This window comes from Hemitrygon akajei, chromosome 27 (genome assembly GCF_048418815.1).
Source record: "Hemitrygon akajei chromosome 27, sHemAka1.3, whole genome shotgun sequence".
NCBI classification, from domain to species: Eukaryota; Metazoa; Chordata; class Chondrichthyes; order Myliobatiformes; family Dasyatidae; genus Hemitrygon; species Hemitrygon akajei.
Genome location: NC_133150.1, coordinates 25,234,612 through 25,262,409, shown reverse-complemented (window position 1 = coordinate 25,262,409; position 27,798 = coordinate 25,234,612). Strand labels below are relative to the sequence as shown.

At 38.0% G+C, this 27,798-nt stretch overlaps 1 protein-coding gene across 4 annotated transcripts in view; it reads right to left on the bottom strand.

The window, feature by feature from the left end:
- kif21b (kinesin family member 21B) overlaps positions 1–27,798 on the bottom strand; it is a 163,077-nt gene that overhangs the window by 62,415 nt on the left and 72,864 nt on the right. For all 4 annotated transcript variants that reach the window (XR_012096484.1, XR_012096485.1, XM_073030485.1 and 1 more), the window contains exons 5-14: positions 27,006–27,140; positions 24,408–24,575; positions 15,273–15,388; positions 13,188–13,383; positions 12,043–12,232; positions 10,896–10,959; positions 9,208–9,423; positions 8,226–8,301; positions 5,457–5,553; positions 3,288–3,476 (exon numbers count right to left, since the gene is read on the bottom strand). Coding sequence is in view for 2 of the 4 variants with exons in the window: in XM_073030485.1 (XP_072886586.1) it covers positions 3,288–3,476; positions 5,457–5,553; positions 8,226–8,301; positions 9,208–9,423; positions 10,896–10,959; positions 12,043–12,232; positions 13,188–13,383; positions 15,273–15,388; positions 24,408–24,575; positions 27,006–27,140 (1,447 nt within the window). In the remaining 2 variants the exon portion in view is untranslated. The remainder of the gene's footprint in view (positions 1–3,287; positions 3,477–5,456; positions 5,554–8,225; positions 8,302–9,207; positions 9,424–10,895; positions 10,960–12,042; positions 12,233–13,187; positions 13,384–15,272; positions 15,389–24,407; positions 24,576–27,005; positions 27,141–27,798) is intronic.

Here is a 27,798-nt window from a genome sequence, read left to right as displayed (position 1 = left end):
GCAGAGGGAGGCTATTGACTTTGAAGAAAAGGTGGTTGGACTCTCTTTTGTTTGTGGGAGAATGGGTTGAATTGTCTGGCACTCTTGTGCAAACATTACTCGCCACTAATCAGCCCATGACTGAATGTTGTCCAGGTCTCACTGCATGCAAGTACGATTGACTTCGTTTGGTGATTGGGTGGGAATAGAATTGAACTTCGTGCAATCATCAGTAAACATCCACTCTCCTCATCTTTGATGGAGCAGCTAAAAATAACTGGGCCTCAGATAATAATCATCCTTGCTAACTGTGATATCTGTCTATGCTAATCCCATGTCCACATTTGACCTACATTGCTCTACTCTGTTCTGATGAATAATATTCTCAATGTGGCCTGCCAAATATTTTGTACAACTGCAGCATGATACTACAAATGCCATCTTCACTACCTGTCTCATTTTCAGATAACTATGCACTGCACCCCAAAATCCCCTTGTACATCAATTATCTGGGGTCCCTGCAACTGATTGCATCTGTCTGGTTAGTTTTCCACACCCCAAAATGCATTACTTCACATTTGTCTGCATTAAATTCCAACAGCCACCATTCCATCCAATACATCCCTTTCATCTTCTCACAACCTTCTTCTCTACTACTCAACTATTTTTTGTGACATCAGCAAACTTTTGAACCAACTATGCTTGCACCACATACATACAGTATATCAAATAACAAGTCCCAGCAGTACACTACTGATTATGTATTTCCAGACAGAAAAACACACTTCAACCTCTACCCTTTGCCTCCAATAACCAAGCCAGCATTGGATCCGGTTCACTAGCACACCTTGGATCTCATGTGCCCTAACTATCTGGACCAGCCTATCTAGCCTCACTAAAGTCCATGTAGACCACATATACCACTTCATTAATTTTCTTAAACTACCTCCTCAAAACAGATCAAATTTATGTGACACAATTCCTCTTGCATAAAGCCACTACCGGTAATTAGTCTTTGGCTTTTCAAGTAAGCATAAATCCTGTCCCTTAAAATATTTTTCAATAATTACCCTGTTACTGATAACAAACAAGAGCAAAATCTGCAGACACACACACACAATGCTGAAGGAACTCAGCAGGTCAGGCAGCATCTATGGAAGAAAAGTACTCTCAATGTCTCAGTTCTGCTGAAGGGTTTCGGCCCAAAATGACGACTGTACCTTTTTTCCATAGATGCTGCCTGGCCTGCTGAGTTCCTCCAGCATTTTGTGCGTGTTGCTCAGATTTCCAGCATCAACAGATTTTCTCTTGTTTGTGATTTGAAAAATCTGCAGATGCTGACAAGGTTAAAGAGGTTGCCATTTTATATGCCCCAGGGTCTTGCTGAAGGGTCTCAGCCCGAAACATCGACTGTATTCTTTTCCATAGATGCTGCCTGCTCTGCTGCGTTCCTCCAGCAGTTTTGCGTGTTGTCCTGTTACTTATGTAAGGCTCACTTACCTGCAGTTTCATGGCATATACGTTGATTGTACCAACGAAGAGTTGCTTCTGAAAGTTGATTTGAAATGACGGTATGTAGAATACCTTCCTATTCTAGCTTTTTTTTGTGTGGAGGAACAACTGACAATCAAAGAAAGAGGTATTTCTTCTATGTCCCAGAATCCCGATGTGATTCATCAGTTAGCCACATCTGCAGATCACTGCAGAATTTCAAGTTATGAAGAAGAATCCAACAGCATCATGTAATTGAGTTGAAAATGGTGCTAATAAGGGCCAAGGATTCATCAAACAGCGAGTTAGCAGTTGATAAACTGCTGCACTACAGTTGTCCAGTAGATGGCACACCTCAGCTAATGCTTCAAGACAGCTTTTTATATATAAAAACATTCCTCAGGATCATAGCTTTAGCTTTTCCAATATTATTTGTAAACAATAATTGTTGTTTTAAGTTGCCATATTATGCCTTATATTACAGAGCTGACTACTATCCAGTCTGCCAGAATGGGTATATAAACTTTGTTATTTATTTTATATTTTTGGGTATACTAACTTCCACTTGCCCACCATTAAACTGTTCCTACAACCTATGAACTCACTTTCAAAGACTCATTTCATGGTATGCATATTTGTACTTTGTAAAAGTATTATGTACTTTGATAATAAATTTACTTTGAACTTTTGAAAGATGGTTTGCAAAGAGCAACTCTGTACACATCTTGATTTATCTTGTGTATCATTTGTGTCTGTGCGAACACTCTATTGTGAATTTTATTAGGTTAAGACGCCACTTAAAATACACTTTAAATAGGAATTAACCCCTCTGGCATCTGGAAACAGGAAGAATCACCCACAGATTGAAGTCAGAGGACTGTACAGTAGCTCTTTAGACTGTGGTGGTCCTAATAATTATCCTCTACAAAGCACAGGAAAAAAGGCCATTGGCTTTTTATGAAATAGATTGCAACCAGAAGTAAAAGGAATCAGAGAGTTTCCAATAGTACTTAACAAAATATTCAATACTGTCATTACATCTGTGATATATATTTTAAAATAAGTTTTAAAAAGAACTTTAAAACAGCTCTGATGAGCCAAGATACTGAAACTACATTTTTAAAAATCCCTTCAAATTTAACTGCTACTAAACATTGAGATTATGGAGTAACAGATGTATCTTTGCCCTTTGTAGCCAACTTTGATCACTCCTTGGCAATTTTGCTCTCTTCCCTGCTCCTCTCTTTCTCTTCACTATCCTTCTTGGAATTGTATGAAACAACATGGGCTGCCAGTGTTTATGTTTCTGGAACACATGCTGCAGTTTTTTTTTTACCTCCAAGGAGGGTAAAGTGTGCCAAGTTACTTATGAGCACACATTGTGGCTTTATGCAACACTGTAAAGGAGATGTTTAGGAAACAGGAGCCCATCTTTATAGTTCAGACAAATTTGATATCACTGAAACTACAAAAGTAATAATTCACCTCTTCCTCCCCCTTCACCTACAAATCAAATATTAATGTGTTAAAAAAGGATAAATAGAAATACAAAAAACCATGAATCTTTGAACTACAAATCAAAAAAATACGAACACATTTTGATATGTGGGTTAGAGTTTTCTCATCTCATGCTCAGCAGAATTAGTTGTTGACTTTACATTAAATATGTATGCTAAAGTACTACAAGCAGATGCATAATTACAACATACTTTGAAAACAAGATAATTAAGAGATGAAATGACACAAAAACTCAGTGCTCTTTTCACTGTCCACATTTAACAATTTTAATAGTATATTTGTAGAGAAGTAGCCCATACCAAGATTCTTCAGGACACGGTCTCGCTCTAGCTGTGTGTCCCGGATCTTGTTCTGCAATAGAATAAGTTTCTCCTCATATTGTTGTTTCAGTATTTGCAATCGTCGCTGGCTATTCTCAAGCTCATCAATCAGTTTCTGCTTGATTTCAATTTCGCATGTTATGTCGGCAAGATCAGCCTGATAGTTGACTGAAAATAGGAGAATGAAACAAGAGAAAATTTATTCAAGACTTGTAAGCAAGTTACAAAAAAAAATCTTAAATTTCAAGGCTGTAGCTGCCTAAAAATATAATCCTTTAGAATGATTTAAATTAAACAAACAAAAAGATAGTACATATCACAGCAATGAATTTTAAAAATGACATGCTACTGAAATAATGTGATACTTTTGGTTACCAAGTAAAACTAAAACAAAGCTCTGAGATAAGCATGCATATCAGTTATATAGGCTGTCTTCTGTAGCTTAGATATATACAGTTTTCAGTATATAATGCTCATTAAAATAGTAAAGACAACAGATTTAGAACAGGGCACATCCCCTGTAGAAAGCGATGAATTTAAAGTGCTTAAAAGTAGTGAATCTGCAATACATGCAGGTGGAAAATAAAACCATAAGGAATGGACAGGTTAGGGAATAAAGTCTAACCAAATTGAGAAAGACGCTGCAGGTTAGCTGATCAGATAGCCAAGAGGCAATATGTTTGATTTGGCTCACAAACAAATCTGAGGAAAGTTTTTTGGATAGCAGTTTAACATGATTGCTGTTTTTCACTGTCTTCTTGTAAAATAATATATTCAGATTCAACATGATAAATGGAATTTACATTTTCCATATTTTTAATTTTATTTTTATTTTATCTTATTATTTAGAGATTCAGCACATTAACTGACCTTTCTGGCTCAATGAGCCAGCTCTGCCCAATTACACCCATGTGACCAATTAACCTTTCAACCTGTACATCTTTGGAATGTGGGAAGAATCCAGAACACTCGGAGGAAACCCACTTAGTCATGAGCAGAACATACAAACTCCTTAAAGACAGCGGCAGAATTTAACCGGGGTCACAGGTGCTGTAATAGCATTACGCTAACCGCGACACCACCATGCCACATCTTCTAAGACTAAACTTCTCTTCTACTATTCTGAACAGAAGAACTGAGTCGGAGCATTCTAGTCGTAAATCTCTAATGTAATGATCTCCTTCTAAATGACCTAGAATTTCAGAACAATCTGCTTTATGGCTTTACCCAGTACAGTGCAGGCTACAGTTGCCTCATAGAGTCCACTGTTAAGGACGTGTCAAGCTTGGTTTGTATAACTGCAGTGAGTTGTGGAAGCCAGTCAAAGCCTCTGAGGTGGCATCAATTCCAACTTGCTAACAGGCGAGCAGTAGTGTGGGGGGGAATGGAGAAACATGAACTGGCTGGGATGTTGGACAAAGGCTGCAAGTAAATACAGGGCAGAAGTGGAAGGTGATCCGGAAGGTGCCAAACTGAAGCCAGCCTGTTATGTGAAGGTAGATGCTATTCCTCTTGCCTCAATATAGAGTGATTTAAAGCTGTAGCTACCTTTAGGTGGGAGGTCCAACCAGTGACCTTAGATGCAAATTTTACACTAGGATCTAAAACAGGCATTTGACCTTTGATTTGCATCAAGCAATGATCTTCGGGCCCATTTCAGGCACATGTGACCAGAAGTAAAAATCAACATCACATATGCTGCAATTACGGGTGTGGTTTAAGCAAATTTTATTGCTTAATATACTGCATCCTGCAGTGCTCATTATTTTGCCTCAAAATGAATTTCTAAGCTGAGTTACTTAGTTTTCACACTGAGAAGTATTTTAATAAAGCTCAAGCAACCTTTAAACATATCTTCCAATTCACTGCATGCTTTAAAATAATTTTCCTTGAGGCTCTATATTATGATTAAGCTTTTTATTTTGAACACATTAGTATTTTTAAATTTGGCTTCATTATCTTATTCACAATATCAGGACTTTTCAAAGCACTCTTACACCATAATACAAGATCACATTTTGTATGATTAATTACGAAAAATACTATCCTTCCGAATTTAATCATAGATCATTTTTTTGTTCAGTTCTCAGCTCTATTTCAGTCAGCCTAATAAATGGAGGGACTTCCGCTACAGATTAGGATCATTACCTTTCTCATCTGATTCAGTATCAGTTTCATCCAGGCTTCCATCACTATCAAATTCTTCTTCGTCACCACCTTCTTCTTCTTCACAGCAGCTTTCTTCCTGAAATTACCAAAGGATGGGATGTAGACATAATAGGCTCTTTGGTTGATTTCTCATATATTCTCTTCACATTTAATTCCACCTACATTCCTCCCCATCCTCAATACTGGTGGACTGTGTCTAGGAGGTGTACTGTCTCCATAATACACTATACTTACCTGACAGGACTAATGTAACATCATCTTCCAAACCTTTGACCTCCATCAACAAAGACACGGGCAGCAGAGCAAGGGAACACCACTGTACACATGATCTCCTTCAAGTGATACATGATCCTAAAATAAAACTATACTGACATAGTTGGGTCTAAATCCAAGAACTGCCTATCAATTAACCCGTAGGAGTACCATTTTGGGAAGGAATAGAAACATTCTAAGGGAAGTTAGAGATGGAGAAGAAATGCTAGTCTTGCCAGTGGTGTCTATGTTAAGAGAGTATGGGTTCAAAGAGGGAGGTGTGTTGTTCAAAGTAAATATGGAATTGTTCTGAATTTTTCTTTGATCTTTAGCATATAAAACGTTGTGTCAAGCAGGTCATTTTACTTTGGAAGGGGTATCACTATGAAGCATTTTGTCAAATAAAGAGACTACTTCAGATCTACCGGTACTTCCCTCCAGTGACTTTGTTCATGCAATCACAGTCTATGCACTCAGAATTATAAATTAAGGAAGGATGAAAGCAAGGCAGGTGACAATTAATGGGACAAGCAGTAATTTTCAAATATATATATAATTCACTATGGGGAATAAGACATGTGTATCTAATCATGTATTGTGCAGACAGCAGAATATATTGTAAATTCAACCTAAAACTTCTATAGTGTGCTCGGGAAGAATCGTTAGGCAATGTGCAAAGGAATAGACTTCAGAGCAGAAGCCAGGGAATGAGACTGGTGATGATCTGCTGAGACTCAATGGACCAAACTTCCTTATCCATTATTAAGTAATACAATATACACAAAAGTTATGTTATGTAAATTGATGATGTGCTAAATAATACTCAATTTATTTACTTTTACTAATCTCCACATAATTTTGAAACATGCAAAATGCACTGCACTGAGATCAAGCTTCCGCAGCATTTGAAGTAAGAATGTTAAAAAAGGTTAAAAGGAACAGTAATTGAAATCGAAGGTGCAGTCAAGAGCCTCTTCATCTAGTGACACACTTCACCCTTTCTAAGAGCTACTAAAACTGAGAAGAAAATTATAAACATGAGAAAGTCTGCAGATGTTGGAAATCCAAAGCGATACACAGAAAGTGCCAGAGGAACTCAGCAGGTTAGGCAGCATCTATAGAAACGAATAAACAGTTGTGGGCTAAGTCCCTTCTTCAGGACTGAAAAAGGAGGAGGAAAGGCAATAGAATAAAAAGGTGGAGAAAAGGAAAGAGGATAGTTAGTAGGTGATAGACAAAGCCAATATGGTTGGAAAGATAAAGTGCTGGAGAAGAAGGAATTTGGTAGGAGGGGAGAGTGAACCATAGCAGGAAAGGAAGGTGGAGGGGACTCAAGGAGAGATGATTGGAAGGTGAGAAGAGGAAGGAGGCCAGTGTGGGAATAGAATGAGGGTAGTTATCCCCTTTTGTTCAGGAGCCTGATGGTTGAGAGGTAGTAACTGTTCATGGACCTGGTAGTCAGAGTTCTGAGGTACTTGCACCTTCTATATGATGGCAACAGCAAGAAAAGAGCATGGTCTGGTTGACGATGGATGATGCTTTTCAACGGCAATGTTTTGTGCAGATGTGCTCAATGGTTGAGAGGATATTACCTGTGATGTACTGGGCTGAATCCACTACTTATTGTAGGATTTTCCACTCAAAAGTATTGGTGTTCCCATACCAGGCTGTAATGCAGCTGGTCAGTACATTTTCCACCACACATCTATAGAAGTTTGCCAAGGTTTCCCGATGAGTACTGGTTTCCCTCTCCTGAAGTCTACAATCAGTGATTGAAGTGACTTTGATCGTGGAACAACTGTCTGTGCAACACGGGATGGTTTGAAACAGCTGATCTCCTGGGGGGTTTTTTACACACAAAGAAGTCTTGAGTTTAAAGAGAATGATGGGAATTTTTTTTTTTTAAATCCAGTGATCAGCAGTTCTGTGGGTGAAAATGCCTTGTTATTGAGAGAGGCCAGAGGAGATTGGCCAGACTGCTTCAAGCTGACCGGAAGGCGATTGTATCTCAGGTAACCACATGTTACATTGGTGGTGTGCAGAAGAGCAACTCTGAAAACTACACATTGAATCTTGAAGTAGATGGGTTATAGCGGCAGAAGACCATGAACATACACTTAGTGGGCACTTTATTAGGTACAGGATGTATCTAATACCACTTTATTATGTACAGGATGTATCTAATAAAGTGGCCACTGAGTGCATTTGTCCCAAATGATGTACTGTCAAAGTCTCTGCAAAAGGAATTTTCCTCCCTTTTCTGTACATGCAAGTTTGAGGCACTGGGCTTTAGTATGATTTGTCTATTTGGAATCCCACTGTTGGTCCTCAAGCTTTTTTATGAAAAAGATCAGAAAAAAGGGATTCAAATTGGGCAACTGATTGATGGCACCAAGAACAAAAAGGCTAAATCAAATACAGATTTGTCCAAAAACTCAGAGAAATATAACATACAAAATATTTGATTTTTTTCCCAGGTTCTTTGCCTTTACATACCTCTTCTGCTTCATTGTCATCTATCTCTTCCCAATTCTCTGTCTGTAGATTCTTTTTTCTTTTCTCCTTCTCTGGACTTTTAAGAAAACACAAAAAAATAATTACATACAAGGAAAATACAAAAACTATTCGTAGCTATCCAATTCACGGTCAATGACTTTTCTTTAAAATTCAATGATTTTTTTTTATAACTGAGATGGTAAGACATTTGTATAATTTTTCTATTCAAGGTTTAATTTTCAGAGATACATCCTCATTGGTGGAGACAGGTAGCTTTTTGGACATTCAGCCTCTTTAACCTAACATTACCATGTTGGTAAGTATCTCAGTTTGCCAAAGTAAATTTCGATGTTTTCTCCCCACCCCATCCCGTTGTAAGATGTTGACAATAAAATATTTATTCCAGGGGGAAAAAAAAGTGTTTTTCCTGACAAAATAATAGCCCCAAGTACCTCACTGTCAATGGTGTGGAGTCATAGTTGTAATGTTTGAAAAGATTAACACAAATTGTACTTGGCAAGATCTCAAAAACTGTAACAAATAATCCCTGTTGATGAGGTTGGTTAAGAGATGCACTCGAGGACTCTTCTCCCTTAAATCTTTAGTTCTTCCACATCCCGAGAGGGAAAATGTCAGCTGTATTTTAAATGTGATTCCAATGATTCCAACCCTGACGGGGCTGTACTGAAACAACAGACTCAGTTCTGTGTTTTGGCTCACAAATGGGGTTGAAGTCCAAAACATTTTGAATTATAATGTCAACCAAAGCTATGCAAGGAAGCTGACATGACCACATCAAAACTTTGCTGCAAGGAAGACAAGGGACTAGTCAGCTTACCTCTATTAGGATGCTCTTATGAAACACCCAAAGGTCTCTGATTAAAAACTACAGGAAAAGCATATTTAACCTTTCAGCTTAAGTTCAGAGGAACTCATTAATAAATGCACATATTATTCAATAACAATTTATGCATACAGTTACCTATTTCTTCTTTGTATCCTTTCCTTCTTCCTAAGCATCTCCAAATCTCTTTTTGCCAGTTCAACAACTTCAGAAGTATCAGATTCCAGAGAGATGGCTGGACTTGACGAACAAGGCATGGGAGACAATCCCGCTGAATACGGAGACTTGGATGTCAGTCGAGAGATATTGCGTCGGAGGGATTCATTCATGGCTTCACTTTCCAATAGTTTAGTCCTGCAACAAATTGTCCTTCATATCAGAGGATCTTTGAGAAACATAACCATGGAGTTTTGAACTCAGTGCTTTGACTGATCAAGGCAAGCATGCTATTTGCCTTCTTAACCACCTTATCAACCTGTATAGCTACTTTCAGTGAATTATGAACTTGGACCCCAAAATCCCTTTGTTCTTCAACACTGTTAACAATCTTGCCATTAACAGTGAACTGTCTCATTACATTTGACTCACAAAGGTGCAATATTTCACATTTGGCCAAGTTAAACACCAACAGCCATTTCTCCATACATATCTGCAACTGATCTACATCCCACTGTATTCTTTGCCAATTTTCTACACTATTCACAAGACCATAAATCTTTGTATCATCTGCTAATTTACTAACCCACCCATCTACACTTTCATCCAGGTCATTAATATGCATTATTTAAACAGCAGAGGTCCCAGTACAGATCCCTGTGGAACACCACTAATCACATATCATCAGCTAGAATAAGTCCCTTTGACCAATTCTCTCTGTCTTCCATGGACAAGCCAGTTCTAAATGCAAATGGCCAATTCATTATGGATCCCATGCATCTCAATCTTCTGGATGAGCCACCCATGAGGGATTTAGTAAAACACCTTGTTAAAATGAATGTAGACAACATCCACAGTTCTACATTCATCAATCAGACTCTTCACCTTGTCAAAGAGAACACTCCAGTCAGTAAGACAAGACTTGCCCCACACAAAGTCCTGATTAATGTCAGTAAGCATGGAAAGAAGTATTTTATGGAATAGTAATATCATTGAGTGATAGTAGCAAATTGGCAAATGAGCGAATAGGAGTGTAGAGAAGTATGTAATTCTCAATTAAATTATACTTGAAGTGATTTATCCCAGAATTAATTATTAGAACTACCTACTCAGAATTAATAAAGATTTATGAACTTATAATATGCACTTCAGAAAAGTCAGTAAATGATCCAATTTTGTGGTTTGAATTTTATCTTAGTAATGAAATTTGCTTTCTTTACAAAGGGGCTGGAAGTGAAAAAATTGATTCTCCATCTAACTTTTTGAGTTGGTTCACCAGCCTTATTTTGATTTTGTGGGAATCCTAATGATTGTCTCACCTTAGTCTTTATTTCACTAGGTGCCAAGTAGTAAATTGGTGAACTGTGAATGTGTGGAATTCATTGCCCTGGATGGCTGTGGAGGCCAAGTCATTGTGTAATTTAAAAGGATATTAATCGGTTCTTGATTAGTAAGGGCATCAAAAGTTATGGGGTGGGGGGGGGGAGAGGAATGAGAACAGAATTGAGAGGGATAATAAATCAGCCATGATGGAATAGTGGAGAAGACTCGATGGGTCGATTGGCCTAATTCTGTTCCTATGTTTTACAGAATCATGCGGTGTTTTTCTTTTTTTGACGTGGTCAGGCATTAGAATCCACAATACCATATACAGAATGCCTTGGACCAACCTGAGATCCTCTATTTCCCGGATATAATTTTGAATTAGTGCACTTATTTCTTCATTGCCATCTCCTGCGGAACAAACAGAAAGTAGAAACTTCAGAGAAGCAAAGTAATTTAAAAAAGTAGGTTGTGGAGATTTTTTTTTAAATTTAAAAAAACATAATTAAATGGTTGGTCATCCAAATTATTTGAAAGATGTAATTAACATAAAACTTGATTTCAGTTTCAGTTTGCAGAACTGAATGCAGAAATTGTCTTCAATGGTAACGCTCTGTTATTGCTAGTAATTGTAATAAACCACAAAAATTGCCAGATATTCTTAGAAGGTCAGCAAGTTGCTTTAAGTAAGAACAGAGTCAAGATTTCATATTAATTATATTACTCATTGAGCAGATTGCTATAAGGCCAAACATCAAGAAACATAAAATGTTAAGTCTGTTTTCCTCTCCACAGATGCATCCTATCTACTCAGTATTCCAGCATTTTTGCTTTTATTACACATAATGAGGGGTTCAAAGCAAGTGTATTTATATACATAATAAAAATAAATAAAAAACCATTGCACAATTACATCATTGGTCACTAGAATCAGACTGTTCTCCCTGTCGATCAATAAGCTAGTTTAACCATTCAATAAATGTAGGTAAAATCCAATAACATAATTAACTAAGAACTTCATTTTATACAACTAATCAAAGATGACAAGAAGATAGGTTGTCCAAAAAAAATCAAATGATTTACACATTACAATCAATTTAGTAATGTGGACTAATGATCTAAAGCTTTACCTACAAACTACAAATCATTCAAATAATTACAGCAATAAAGCTTATTTACTAAAATCATTTGATTTGAAATAACTAAGTGTCACAGACCACCTCTTAATAAAGCACAATTAGTAGCGAATTCTAACCTGCAAATTTCTCCTACTTCATTTTCCATGAATCAAAGTTCTGAAACAAAGCACTGCCCTTCATACAGCATGAACTGGTAAATTAAAAACTATTTTATACCACATAGGAGGTCTTAAAAGTAGAAAATAATGATCTGCAATTGAGTACATCAGAGAAGTTTCACTAGACATTGCTAAGAAGTTCCCATTAAAAATAAAAAAGGTGTTCCTGCGATCATTGTAACAATTAATCACTTTACCTGCACTGGCTATTCTCTGAGTGGCTTCATTACTCAAGAGCTGTGTCACTCTGTTATTTAGTGCATCGATTGTTTCTTGCATGGCTTTTAATCTCATTCGCAATGTGTCATTTTCTTTCTGTAGCATCGCATTTTCATGATACAAGTCATTGTAGCCTTCAGACCCATCCTCATCAATGACTCGTTTACCCTTAACAGAACCAGAAACAAGTTCAAAACAGTATTTTCATTGAGTCAATGAGGTCAAAGAGTAATTGGATCACACACATAGGAAAGTTTAAAACAGTCAGTATATTATCATGTGAATGAAGCTTCTCCCTGTAAGTTCAAATGTTTTCCTTCTTTGGATCTGTTGTACATTCATTCAGTACTAGGTTAATATACACAGGCTTTGTTTATTGCAGAGGTATTTTAGCAAGCAATGTTATGGTGAGCCACAGCTACTTTTTGCAAGGTGCTGTATACTTTCATTAACTAATCTGGTTCTATTCCTTTAGTGTATGGAAAATAAGTAATAATTATCCAATGTTCTTTGAAATATATGAATAAATCACTGCTCCATGTAGGACCATAAAGCATAGGAGCAGAGTTAAGCTGTAATTCGTTTTGCTAAAACAAGTGTATGGGACATTGGAAAAAATGTTGAATTTCCCCATGGGGATGAATAAAGTATCTATCTATCTATCTATCTATCTATCTTCAGCCCATCAAATCTGGTTCTCAACTCCATCATAGCTGATTTATTATCCTTCTCAACCCCATTCACCTGCCTTCAGCCCGTAACATTTGAAGCCCTTACCAATCAAGAACCTATCAACCTCCGCTTTAAATATACCCAGTGAGTTGGGCTCTCCAGCCATCCATGGCAATACTTTCCACAGATTCACCACCCTCCGGCTAAAGAAATTCCTTCTCATCTCTGTTCTAAAGGAATGTCTTTCCCTTCGGAGTTTGTGCTCTCCAGGTGGAGATAATGGGGATTATACGATGTGTAACTCAAGTTGTGACTAGATAGCACTTTGAGTGGCAATCAATCCCCATTTTGTAATAAATTCATTAAGAGAAAAGTTTATTTGCAGTGAAGCTTATGTCCACAGACGAATTCAAATTTTAATCTCCGGTGATTCATTGTCAATATTTCTTACCGTCTTGTACTCCATCAGCTCCATTTGAAGTCGAACAATCTCGGCTCGCAAAGCACTGATTTGTTGACTGGTTTTGTCTTGGTTAACCATAACTTTGTTCTTTATATTTCGGGCTCGATTTGCATATTTGAGGGTATTGAGAGTTTCCATGAAGTCACGATCAGATGGGCTAATGCAAGCAATCATGATGGTTCGACTGTAAGGAAGGGAGTGATTTTCATTCATTTGACAACTGGAAAAATGCTGTAACTATGCTTCAGGCTCTATATCAGGGCTCCCAACCTGGAGTCCACGGACTCGTTGCTTAATGGTAGTGGTCCATGGCTAACAAATGTTGGGAATCCTTGCTCTATATGCCTTTTTTTTTAATTCACATTACTTCTTCTGTTGCATATCGTAATAAAATACTGCCAGTCAAAAAATTCTAAAATTCAGTTGAAGGAAGAATGTACTAATATCCTGCCAATTAGACAAGCCAGTTTTTCTAGGAAGATTAATGATGTACTCTGAGATGGGCATTTTAGAATATTCCGATGGATTCAGTATTTATTTGAGAAATAAAATCAGATATGCCTGTTAAGAAAGAAAATCTACTTCTCTGAAATAATTTTTTTACTCATGCTTCCTCAACCAACTTTCTGAACTTCATCCTGAGCCTTTTACTTTGAAATTTGTAAGATTGTATCTTCACAAAAAGGCCCTTGTCATCGATAAATGCAATGCAGTTGATGACATTAATATTACAATCCTATTCTAACCTGCCTTTCAGGCAACATCTCCTCTCACCTCAGTGAAATCTCTCAAATACAGAGTCTGCTGATAGCATTCTTTGAATTGCTGAGGTGAAGATGTTGCTTTCATTTGCAAACTCATGCTCATGTCTGCAGCCATTTCTTCATTCGTACCAGTCATTCACTCAGCCTTCTCCATCCCTCCTGCCTCTCACTGTAAAACTTCCTTCTTCTCCACTGTGCAATTTTATTCTACATTTAAAATGCACTAGGTTAATCTCCTCTTAAATGTTCTATTTTCTCTTTCATTCATTATAAAACATACTTATCTCCTTAATTTCATCACTTTGTAGAGAATCTTGCTGAATCTTGGAAAGTTGTGACAGGAAGGTATGCAAGCTCTCCATACTGCAGGAAGTAGGTAGAACCTTCTCATCACATCCCTTTCCAGTTATTAACCCATAACTCTGTGGGTTTTAGCCTTCCAAGTGCCGCTCAAAGAACTTATTAAATGTAATTATGTTTTTCTACCTCTACCAGGCATAGATTTTCAGGCAGAAGATCGCACTTCCCCAGCACTCACTAAATGAAAGTATCTCCTCAGATTCCCTGGAATTATAGGTTAAGATGCATTAAATCTGTGCCACCTAACAATGGTATCCGTGCCAAAGAAAATAGACCTATTCTAATCGAGCCATCTGGAACTCTCATAATACAATTGAATCTTTCCTCACCCTCTCCAAACTAAACAACCTCAACTTATCAATCTTTCCCAAAAAATTACAGTTCTCCAGCTCATCAAATAACATTTCAAACATTCTTTACAACCTTCTTTTTGTAATCATACTTTCTTATAAATTAGTGACTATGATTCCATTGTAACACACACGAACTGCTGGAAGAGCTCAGCAGGCGAGGTAGCATTAGGGAGTCCTAATAAAGAGTCTCAGCCCAAAACCTCGACTGTACTCTTTTCTACAGCCTGCCTGGCCTGCTGAGTTCCTGCAGCACTTTGTTTGTGGTGCTTGGATTTCCAGCATCTGCAGATTTTCTCTTGTTTATGATTCCATTGTGGACAAGTTTGTTGGAAAATGAGAGAAATGTTAGTTATTCTTTATAAATTTCCTTTGAAGTATATAGCTGACATATAGTATTTGATGGGTAGTAGATTTTCCTCGTCTTTTCTATTACATGGAATAGCATTGCGTAGTATAATTGTTCACTGGCTGAATTATATTGACTGAAACCGCTTTTAAGCCATTGGTTAAAAAATGCTTACTTTTATAAATCTCATAGATAAATATTAAACACATCTTTTACTGCTTTTTCTTGTAGATCTGTTGCAGTTTGATACCTGTTTCCTCCCAGTGAATCTTGAAGAAGCCTTGTCAGTTTGGAATCTCTGTATGGCACATGATGGCTCTTCTTGCTTTGGTCTCCCAGTGCACTGATAACGTTTCCCAATGACAGCTTCAGTCAAAGACCAAAAAGAGAGATTCAGTTAGAAAGGCAACTGAGTGGTAAAACTAATCTTATCATTTTATCAATGCCACACTCTTCTAAGGTGATCTCCCTTAAACATATTGAACTCAATTGTTTCAAACTCATTAATGGTAAAAATCCAATTCTTCCATTCCTGAAATTTTACGCTTTTATGCTTTCTGGACTGAGGACAACATATATTTTATTTTAGGTTGAGAAAAATCAAAATATAAAGTACGGTGCTCTGAATGTGTGAAAATCTTAAATGTATTAGAGGGGCGGACTCTGGGTTACTCAGTAAACAATGGCTAAAAAATGTTATACAATTTGGAAGTTTTGATTTTCCAAGTAACAAAAGAAGTGAGAAACATGATTAAAAGACAGATTCAATGAATATACTGTGTAAAACTTGTATTTCTCGAGAATATTGAACTGATAGTGGACTGAAATACTGAACTTAACCAAAGCAGATTACTTCACAGTTATGCATGTGTTACAGGAGTTACAGAGCTTACTCTCAGGAACATTATATCTCTGCAGCAGTGGATTCCATTCTAACATCATTATTTAATAGGAAAGCACTTCCCTCTCTTAATATCTTTACTTCCATCTTTATCTCTCAATATCATCCTTCAATAGCTCTAATACTGAGCTCTGAGACAGACCCTCATCAGTATGCGGTCAGTGGCCGCTTTATTAAAGAGAGAACTGCTCGATAATGCCAATATCTAATCAGTCAATCATGTGGCAGCAACTCAAAGTGTAAAAGAATGCAGACATTATCAAGTGGTTCAATTGTTGTTCAAACCAAACAAACAGAATGGGGAAGAAATGTGATCTAAGTGACTTCGACAGTGCAATGATTGTTGGTCTCAGACGATGTGGTTTGAGGCTTTCAGAAACTGTTGATCTCCTGGGATTTTCATGCATAACAGTCCCTAAATTTTGCAGAGAATGCTGTAAAAAACACAAAAAAAAAATCCACTGAGCAGCAGTTTTATGGGCGAAAACGTCATGTTAATGACAGAAGTCAGAGATTGGCCAGACTGGTTCAAGCTGACAGGAAGGTGACAGTAACTCAAAGAGCCACATATTACCAACTGTGGTATGCGGAAGATCATCTCTGAATGCACAACACATCAAACCTTGAAGTGGATGGGTTACAGCAGCAGAAGACAACAAACATACACTCAGTGTCCAATTCATAAGGTACAGGAGGTACCGAATAAAGTGGCCACTGAGTGTATATGAAGACACAATTCACAGTGCAAGATAATCTCCAGTATGTTTTATCTTTTCCTTTCAGAACAAGGAAGTGCTCTGTTACTATGAAACATTCCATGCTACGGTTTACATACCTTTTAAACCACATATTAGCATAGTTCATTCCATTGAGTGCACAACTGCTACAGCGAACAATATATAAAAAAAACAACTTGCACTGTTGTTCAGCAACTTTCAGAACCTGGTTCTTCCCAAACTGATTTACAACGAACAAATTACCCTTGACCTATTTTTGGTATAGTAACTAGTATTAAGTATCAGTTGAAAATATACACCCAGATGAACATTAAATATAACTTCCCATTTATTTAAACTTTACTCTGGTAAGAAAATTCAAATGGGAGCTAATTTCATTGCTCTTTACAACATTTGATTGGCAGAATGGAGATACATCTCTACCAAAGGTGATGTAAGGCGTTCCTTTCCTCCGTTGGCCTGCAGGTGGCCCTTGGGCAAGGGGTAGCACCTGCTTAGCCTTCTGATCAGAGTCACGTGACACCATGGGAGCAGGTGGATGGTCACATGAGTAGCTGGTGCATATCACAAGTCCTGGTTATGAGACCACTGATACCAGGCAGACAATCTCTGAAGTGTATTGTAAATGCACTGCCCAGAAGAAGGCAATAGCAAACAATTTCTGTAGTAAAATTTGCAAGAACAATTGTGGTCACAACCATGATCGCCTACGTCATACAAAGTGCATAATTATGATGATGATTTACAACACACGTTATATGCTGACATAAAGCACCATATACAAAAAATGCAAAGGAAAGATTTAAATTTTAAAACTTTAGAAAAGCCCAGTGAATAATAGATGGGTATAATGGGAAAATTTGGAATTACATTCTCAAACAAATATTTTATTTGAGAATACTGTAATTGATATTACAAATAAATTGGAAAATAAAATGACCTGCAGTCTTTCAAAATTAATCAATAAGCTCCTGACATGAAATGGTATTTCATATAGGTAATTTGAAACTTTGGTAGAGATCTTTTTTTAAATAGATATGAAAGCAGTTATTTTAAAAAAAATTAAAAATTCAAATCCAAATCTCTTTGAAAACGCGATAGAACATTAACAACTTCATACCATACAATAAGATACTGCTCAAAATTCATTGAAAATATAAGTTTAAAACAAAAGTAGTGATAAAGCTTTGTTGTCAATAGACAAACATTTTGCATAAAATGAATAAAAGATTGTTATTAAGGCTCTGTGGAGATTAGAATTTTCCTATTTTCCTCTCACCCTAACTCATTTCTATTGGTTAACACAGTAGTGGCAGCTGGATCATTATACACCCAAGAGCCTGTGTCAGTTATATTTGGATTCACATTCATGTATGTAACATTGTAAAGCAGTTTTATTGTTATTAACTACCTCAATGTTTTACCTTAGTATTCTGATTTCACATAAGTAGATGAAATCAATTCAGCCAAAAAGTAATACCTCAAAGGGCAACCAAAGATTATTTTGCTTTATTATCAGACAATACAATGTGGCATAATTAGAATAGTTTGTTTAATGCATTGAGTTTCCCTTATCAAATGTTTATATGGGCTATTATAATTTTTAAAAATTAGAATGCAAAATAATCATTCTTTCTTTCTTTCATTGACCAATCGTACGAACTCCTTCAACAAAGAAAAGGAAGTTTAAAAGTTAAGTACAAAGTGATGCCTAACTGCCAATGAACCCCACACCCATTACACCCCTGCATGATGGATTTTGACCTCCCCAATCTCTATTTGTCTCTCGTTAAGCTCCCTGTATGCTGCCTACCTTACTATCCTTTTCCAGCACTTACTCTTTTTCTTTCAGATATTCAGTGTGTGCATTTTTTAAATTTTCTGTCTACTTCATTGAAATAGACAGAAATATTAATAAGGTCCTACTGTTCAAATTACTAGGAGCTCTCCAAATGCTGACTTACGAAGGTCTGCACCTACCTTTAGTCTCACTGAACACGATATTAAAGCTGCTTTCTCTGCACCTTGTAAGATTCCTGATCAAATCAATACTATATTTAAACTGATTTTCTACATGTTCAATGATGGATGCACTATAAACTGTCCTCTGTGTGCAATTGGCAAATGTACTTCATAGCAGCTGATTCTGTAACCTCAGGTCCTTAGCATGCTCTAATAATATGGATGTCAAGCAGGGATACTGCAGAGCACTGACCCGTGTGCAGAATTTGCATTAAAATGCATCAAAAGCAGATTATGCATTTTAGAATCTGTGCTTAATTCGGAGAAGCAGTTTTACAAATGATACTGAAGATGGCTCTTAGACATGAGAATCTGACGACCACTGTGATAATATATCATCGCCATGTGCTATGTCCGATGATGGAGGTGATCATCAAGTCACTTTTATTGTCATTTCAACCATAACTGCTGGTACAGTACACATTAAAAAAGAAGCAACACTCCTTCAGGACCACGGTGCTACATTAAACAACACAAAACTACACTAGACAATGTGAAACAACACAAAACTACATTAGACTTCAGACCTACACAGGACTACATAAAGTGCACAAAACAGTGCAAGACAGTACAATAAACAAGATAATAGGCACAGTAAAGGACAAATTACAATATAATAAATGATGTACTGTTTGTAAATGTAAACAATGTTTTAGCAGGAATTGAGAAAGAAATGAGCAAAAATTGCAAAGGGAGGGGTGTGTGTGTGTGTGTGTGTGTGTGTGTGTGTGTGTGTGTGTGTGTGTGTGTGTGTGTGTGTGTGTGTGTGTGTGTGTGTGTGTGTGTGTGTGTGTGTGTGTGTGTGTGTGTGTGTGTGTGTGTGTGTGTGTGTGTGTGTGTGCAATTTCTGAACCAGGCAGTAATGCTCAGGATACTCTCGATACATCCTCTGTAGAATGTGGTGGGTCTCATGGCCTCATGACCATGATTGTTCTTGGCAAATTTTTCTTCAGAAGTGGTTTGCCATTGCCTTCATCTTTACAAGATGGGTGTCTTTATAAGATGGGTGACCTCAGCCGTTATCAATACTCTTCAGAGACTGTTTGCCTGGCATCAGTGGTCGCATAACCAGAACTTGGAAATATGCACTGGCTGCTCATTTGAACATTCACCTCCTGATCCTGTGGCTTCACATGACTCTGATAGGGAGGCTAAACAGGTGCTCCACCTTACCCAAGGGAGACCTGCAGGCTAGCAGAGTGAAGGAGCGCCTTACACCTCCTTTGGTAGAGACGAATCTCCACCCCACCACCCAAGTGATAACATAAAAAACAGCCAAAAACTGTTCTGCTAATTACCTGAGCAAGGGGGACAATTAAATTTTCATTTTGTAAACACAACCCTCTTGTTCATTTGAACCTCTTTAGGAAGAGAAAGCAAGGATGGTCATGCACTCCAACAGCTGTAGTCATGCTGCAAAGTGTAATTTTGCCTTGCTATCTAATCACAGTGTAGTATGCAGCTTTTTTTTCAGCAAACTGTTTATTCTCCACAGCTGAAAAGCCGTGTATGAAGCAGTATAATTGGCCATTAACAACACAAAAGCATGGATTCACAAATACTTATTTGCCTTGTAAAAACATTAAATAAATTAATTGAAAATGATCATTTAGAAATAATTCAACGACTTCCATGAAAGTGTTGAAAATCTTTTGCTAGGACTTGTTTGGAATTGAGTAATCTTTTATTTCAATGTCCAAGCGATCTCAAATTTGATTATTTTAGGAATGTATTTTTGTATCTTAAGTTCATCTAACACTGCACTAATGCCATCTCCTTATATCTGCCAGAAGTTGCCCATGGTGCTTCTACCCATTGCTTCTTGCACTTAGCCAAAATTCTATCAGCTGTGGCTTCCTCTTTTATTCCAAGGGCTTCAGTCTTCAAGTTGTGAAGTAGATCTGTATCACACACAGTTACTGGATGATTCTTAAATCCAAAATTCAATGGTTTGGAATGGTCTTACTGCACTGACAAGCTTGCATAGGGAGCTTTCAGACTTCAGAACAGTGTGGTGACAATTTGCCGAATATTGAAAGGACTAAATAGAGTGGAAGTAGAGAGAAGGTTTCCTATAGTGGAGGAGGCACGGCCTCAGGATACAAGGACGTCCCTTTAGAATAGAGATGAAGAGAAATTTACTTAACTAGAGGGTGATGAATCTGTGAAGGTATTGGGTATATTTAAAAACAGAGATGGATAGGTAAGGGTGTCAAAGATCAAGGGAGAAAGTGGGATTGAGAAGGATAATATCTGCAATGATAAAATAGCACAGCAGACTTGATGGGCTGAATGAACTAATTTTGCTCCTATGTCTTATCATCTTTACTTAATTCTAAGCTATACACTCAAGTTGCAAAGAATTATCAAATTTCATAAATTGAGTTATTGAATACTTTCTTGGAAGGTTACACATGATTAGTTTTATCATATAGTTTAACTTTTTACTACAAAGCACAAGTTCAAAGCCTTTCCTGGGATCAGAGTTGCAGACATAAGACAAGTATTATGGACTTTTTAAACTTTCTTCACTGACACTTTATACATGTGAGGAGTTCTTCTGGTGTACAAACACTGGGACCCACTGTATTTCTACTATAAGGACCTTCAGCGCAATACACCACAAAGTTTTGAGCAAAACGGTATTTTTTTAAAAACCACCCAATGACATTTGACAAGGCAACAGGGGCCAGGTTCTGAGTATGGCTGGACGTAGAATTTTAACACTCTGAGAAAATTACTGAAAAACATGAAAATCTTTTCATGAAATTTGACAAAACTCTATGATATACATGTACAGTTCATTTTAAAATTAAGTGAAATTTCCAGCCCTCAGCTTGCAACCATTGCATCATTAGCACCGTTTAGAGCAGTGAGACCATTCCAGCTCATTGAACTGTGTGGCTTTCAATGATCCAGAGACCAAGTCTGATAAAATACAGTATAACTGGCTTGTCATTGGAATAAAGAGGTATTAGCAACAATGAAGGGAAAATTGGGTAACTGACAGGAAATAGTGAATAGGAGCAAGAGGTTGTTTCAGGGACTAAATGAAAGCATGCAGTGGTGTTCCTCACAGGTCAGCACTAGAACAATTGCTTTTCATAATAAGATTAGTCACTAAGACACAGATACATGGGATCATTTCCAAGTTTGCAGAAAACCTAAATCTTGCAAGTGTAGTGAACTGGAAGAAGGATTTTGATAGTCTTCAAGATAATATACTGTATATAATACTCAGTTTGATTTAATGGGTGGGCGCATGACCAATGAAATTTAATGCAGAGAATGCCAAATGTTAAACTTCAATAGGAAGAAAGAGTAAATGCCTTACAAACTCAGGGGCACAAGTATAAAAGGAGCACAAGAATGGCAAAATCTGGTGGACATACTGTATGCATAAGACATTGAAAACAGCAGGAGAGATTGAGAAAGTGGTTGCAAAGACTGCAAGATCATGGCCTATGAACACAAGTGGAGGGTACAAATGGAATGGCAACTTAACAGTCATTTATAAAATACTGATTTTGCCAGAACCAGAGAATTGTGTGCGACTTCTTTGCATCTTCAGAAACAGCTCTATTTCCATCTTTAATACCTCTATTTTTTTTCCCCTTTCTTTTGAAGACCCTGACCTGGAGTTCTACGCTGACTATGGTTCTTTGTGGGAATGGGACCCGCTCTCAGGGTTTCACAACTGGCTGTTATTCGGCACGCCAGAGGCTCGACCTAAGAGTTCGGCTCGGCTTTGGAGGCCTGGGATCTTGGGGCTCTGGAGACGGATGGATCGGAAGTTGATGTCGCTGACTGGTGTGTCATGGGAGCTGGAACATCTTTGGTTGTGTGCCCAGAGACCTGAGACCTTTGGGCACAGAGCTCAACAAAAGCGATGCAACGGACTTTTAACATTGTAAACCAGCGAGTTGTTAGTTATGTCTCCCCTCTCGCTGTGAAACGAAGACATCTCTTTCTCCCTTATTAGGGAGATAGAGAGCCTATGATATGTCCAATGCTGGGTGAACAATGTAGTCTTTAGAATACTGCAAGTCTGTGTCTTTACTGTTGCTTTTGCTGCATGCTTGAGTGCAGATGGATGCTGATGCTTATTTTTGCCGGTGGGGGGAGGAGGGGATCGTGCTTGCAGCCACTTACATGCAGGAGGGAGGGAAAGTTGGGGGGGGGGAACTTCAGGGTTTTAACATTTATCCGTCATTCATTCTTTGGAACACTCCTCTGCTTTTGTGGGTGGTTGTGAGGAAAAAGCATTTCAGGATCTATATTGTGTACATTTCTCCGACATTAAATGTATCTTCGAAACCTTGAAACCTTTTAATGATTCTCGGGATGAGGGACTTAGTTTACACAGAAATTTACACTGGGATTGTTCCTCATCATACAGAGAAGGGTAAGAGAAGATCATACGGAGGAAATCAAAGTCATGAAGCATCTAGACAGTGTGTAAGGGTCATGATCTGGAGACAATTGGTAAGCATCTTGATAGAAACGTCTCAAGGGTGATAGACGTGCACATTAGTTGAAGAGCTCTAACTCATTCAACATTCATTTCTGAAGCTTCTACAGCTGGATGAGTAATAGAAAATTGCTTCTGTGAGGAGAGTGAAAAAAATCAACAAATGATTCAAACCACCTCTGTAAAGTTCAACATTTAAACTTGGTTACTGATTGCTTGGGAGGACTTTGTTGTGCCATTCTGGGATATGTCACTGGTGGGAAATTTCATGATGTATTACGAGGAAACATCTCTCTTATTTGGCTGTTGCAGTATTTGCAAATGTACCATTTATGCATTTAAGTGGAAATTCCTCTTTCCGTGCAAAGATGATCCATTAGTTACCAAGCAAATGCTTTACTCTTGCACTTAAACCTGCATTTACTGAAGTTGTTCTTGGTTAAGAAGTTCATTTTTAGTTAGCTAAATTTGCATAAACCTGTGGAATTTGCACACAATTTGGTTAGGCAATAACTAGAAAATGCTTCCAAATCTGCCCATATCACTTTAACTGAATAGGTGGCAGAAGAGGAAACTTTACAGAAATACTTAATGTGGGACAAAGAGAATGGGTGCAAATCATACAGCATCTCCAGAATGTCACGTAAACCTATGAATATTTGCAAGTTCCCCCTTTACAATAACTTTCCAAATGAGAACGTAGTTTATTTGTGTTCAAAAAGTTAGATGATCAAAGAAACTAAAAGAAAACTAGTGTTCTTTGGTTGAAAGTAAATAATGAACATTTTAAAAGAGGAAAACCAATACTGGCGTGATGCTAGGGAGCAATTAACAGAACACAGTCTGTTAAGAAGTTTGAATATCTGTGTTTTCTTATTCATGATTAAAAGGATCAGGACCTGGTTAAAATAAAACAAGTTTCACTCTGTAACCTTCAGGAATGATTTAGACCGTCTGATCAACCTCATAAAATAATGTGTGCTCTTCTGGTTTAAGGGCAGGATAATAAATGCTGAGAAGCAACAAAACTTGTTTTACAACTGTTTGTGCAAGATTAATATTGGATTTGTCTCAACATGAAGCAAAAAGGGCAAAGGATTAATTACATTATGGTGTATTCCATTTGCCTGGAGTTAATTCTTCATGGAAATGATTCTAATCTCATTGGAAGTCCTTGGAAATATCAAAACAATATAGTATATTAAGTAATAGATTTCAGAGAAAGAGAGTTAGTTGGTTCTGTTTATTCCTTACCAGACCACAGTTGATTGAAATGCCTTCCTTTGCTCTCTCTCCTGTCGCTCCGGTTCGCTTCAGCCTTTCTGAACCAGCAAGGTCAACAAAGTGGAATTTGGCTGTGAGTGTTTCATACTCATTTACTGGCTGCGATTCATGTGCTACTCCATTTATCTCCCCATTCACCTAAAGGGCAAACACGGCAAAGCAATACAACCTCAGGTCGTTCAAGTGAAGACACATGAAATGAATGAGCTTTACTTATCGAGCAAACACGAGGAAATCTGCAGGTGCTGGAAATTCAAACAACACACACAAAATGCTGGTGGAACACAGCAGGCCAGGCAGCATCTATAAGGAGAAGCACTGTCGACGTTTCGGGCCGAGACCCTTCGTCAGGACTGTGCTTCTCCTTATAGATGTTGCCGGAGCTTTACTTATCCTGAGATGCTCTGTGTATAATGGTCATTTTTGAATTACTTTCGTTTCTGTCAAAAACCAACAAGCTCCCCCAAAAATAAGCTCCGCATCAGCAAAAGAGGTAGGAGACAAAAGGGACTGCAGATACTGGAACCTGCAGCAAAATTCAAACTGCTGGATGAACTCAACAGGTCAGACATTTTTTCTAGAGTAAAACTGACAGTATTAAGTATCAAAACCCTCAAACCGGACTGAAACAAGTCAATGGAAGACAGTCAATATGTGGATCGAGCTGAGGAGCAGTTGACTGGCAGATGGAGCCAGGAGGAAAAGGAAAGGAAAACAACAGAGGGTTACAGATTATGGAATCTGGTAAGAATGAAAGGACAGGAGGTATGGTGGGCAGATGGGAACAATAGGGGGAGGAGGCGCAGTGGGAGGAAGTGGTGGAGGGTGGGATTTGGGTGGTGTTATTTTGGAAAGAAGGGTGTACATAAGAGTGTCTAGGTATATCAGAAGGAAGGAGAAAGGAAGGGCCAGAAAAGGATCAGGTTACCTGAAGTTAGATGATTACATGTCCATGCTGTCAGTTTGTAGACTAACTAGGAAGATACCAGATGCTTTTCTCCTAGTTTGCATTTGGCCTTATTCTAGCAATGGAGGAGGCTGAGGACAGGAGATTGCTGTGGAAATCCAATTCGATCGCTGGCAGGTGGTAAGAGTGGGCTCCCTCACCTCTGCCCCTGTGATCTCAACACAGGAGCCTGTCAGGGCTGTGTCCAAATCTCCCTCCTTTACTCTCTGTATACCCATGATCACATCACCAACCACAGCTCCAATCTGCTAATTAAATTTGCTGATGTACTACATTGATTGTCCTAATCTCAAATAACAACGAGGCAGCCTACAGAGAGGAAGTCATCACCCTGACACAGTGGTGTCAAGAAAACAACCTCTCCCTCGATGTCACAAGAACAAAGGAGCTGGTTGTGGACTACAGGAGGAATGGAGACATTGACATCAATGGATCTGGGGATGAGAGGGTGAACAGCTTTAAGTTCCTCGACTTAAACATCACCAGGTATCTCATGTGGTCTGTACCTACCAGCTGTGCGGTGAAAAAAGCACAACAGTGCCTCTTTCACTTCAGACCGTTGAAGAAGTTTGTCATGAGTCCCCAAATCCTAAGGACTTTCTACAGGGACACAACTGAGAGCATCCTGACTGGCTGCATCACTGCCTGGTATGAGAACTGTAATTCCCTCAATCACAGGACTCTTCAGAGAGTGGTGTGGACAGCCCAATGCATCTGCAGATGTGAACTTCCCACTATTTAGGACATTTACAGAGACAGGTGCATAAAAAGGGCCTGAAGGATCATTGGGGACCCCAATCACAAACTGTTCCAGCTGCTACCATCTGGGAAACGGTACCGCAGCATAAAAGCCAGGACCAACAGGCTCTGGGACACCTTCTTCCACCAGGACATAAAACTGATTAATTCACGCTGATACAATTGTATTTCTATGCTATATTGACTGTCCTGTTGTACATACTATTTATCACAAATTACTATAAATTATACATTGCACATTCAGAAGGAGACATAATGTAAAGATTTTTACTCCTCATGTGTGTGAAGGATGTAAGAAATAAAGTCAATTTAATTCAAACAGGAATGGGAATTAAAACAGGGCTCTGGATGGCATAGCACACAGAGCACAAGCAATCCTAAAGTCTGTACTCAGTCTTGTTGATGAGGGATGTGATAATATGGTAATTGGCGCTGTAACTAACATTCACAGCCCTGGATTTTGTTTATTTAGAGGAACAAGCTTGGAACACACTCTGACAATGGGGGTGGAGGTGAGGGGGTGAAATAGTTGATAATGGTAATCATGAAACAACTGGACTGTTGTAAAAATCCAGCTGGTTTATTTGAGTCTTTCAGTGAAAGAAATGTGTCACATTTATAAAGTCTGGCCTTCATGTAGCCTTTATCCCAAACCTATCACCACCTGCAGGATAAAAATTAACCAAGTTGCATTATCCACTCTCAGTAGAAACACAACTTTCAACTCCTGCCATTCGAAAGAAGATACGAGCAATCAACATATTTCATAGGAATGCAAATAAATTCCCTTCCACTTTAAATCAGAAATGCTATTCAGCATTAACCCCAAGCGAGGAACATACCATATCTTGTCTTGAGCAGAGCCTCATTTGACAGACGTGGACTGTAAAAATAGCATGGGAACGGGAACTCTCGGCATTCATCTGTGTGCTTGCAGTGGTGCGAGCGAGTGCTCCCAGCTTCAAGCACTGTATCAACTGCAAAACAAAGAGTAATTATCATCTGCTCTCTGCTGGTTTAAATTAAGCTCACAAACCTCACCAATGCCACTGGATATTCTCAAATGTAGCTGCCTAAATCATGGAGGAGATAAAGTGTCATCAGCAACTCCCTGCAGTTCAAAAGAGATATCATATGCATTACAAAAGACAAACTCTCAACCATATATTAATGGACCATCCAATACTTCAGCCAAATCTAAGTTAATTGGTAGTTATCTGTGTCATTAGATGTTGTGTAATTCTGGTTCCAGGCTCCAAGAACACAAAGAATAAGGGATGAGGTATTCATCATCTTAATAGCTTACTGCTTGTTTGGATTCACATAGACCAGCTGAAGTTGCCTTATTCCAATGAACGTTTCCACCACTGATGGAAGCTTAAGCATCATCTCCATAAAACAGCCACAAACTAAATTCAAATATTTTGAGATAATTAGTCAATAGGTTCTATCAAAGCTGAAAAGGCAGGAAAAATTGAATCCAAAGGAAACGAAGTAAATAGAAAGAAAATGCCTTCAACATTTTCCTAAAGCTTACAAATAAACATATATGTATACATTACCTCTTTGTGTTTTGTTTGACGCATTGGGTGGCAACTATTGAGAAATATACCTGACATAATCATTATATATACC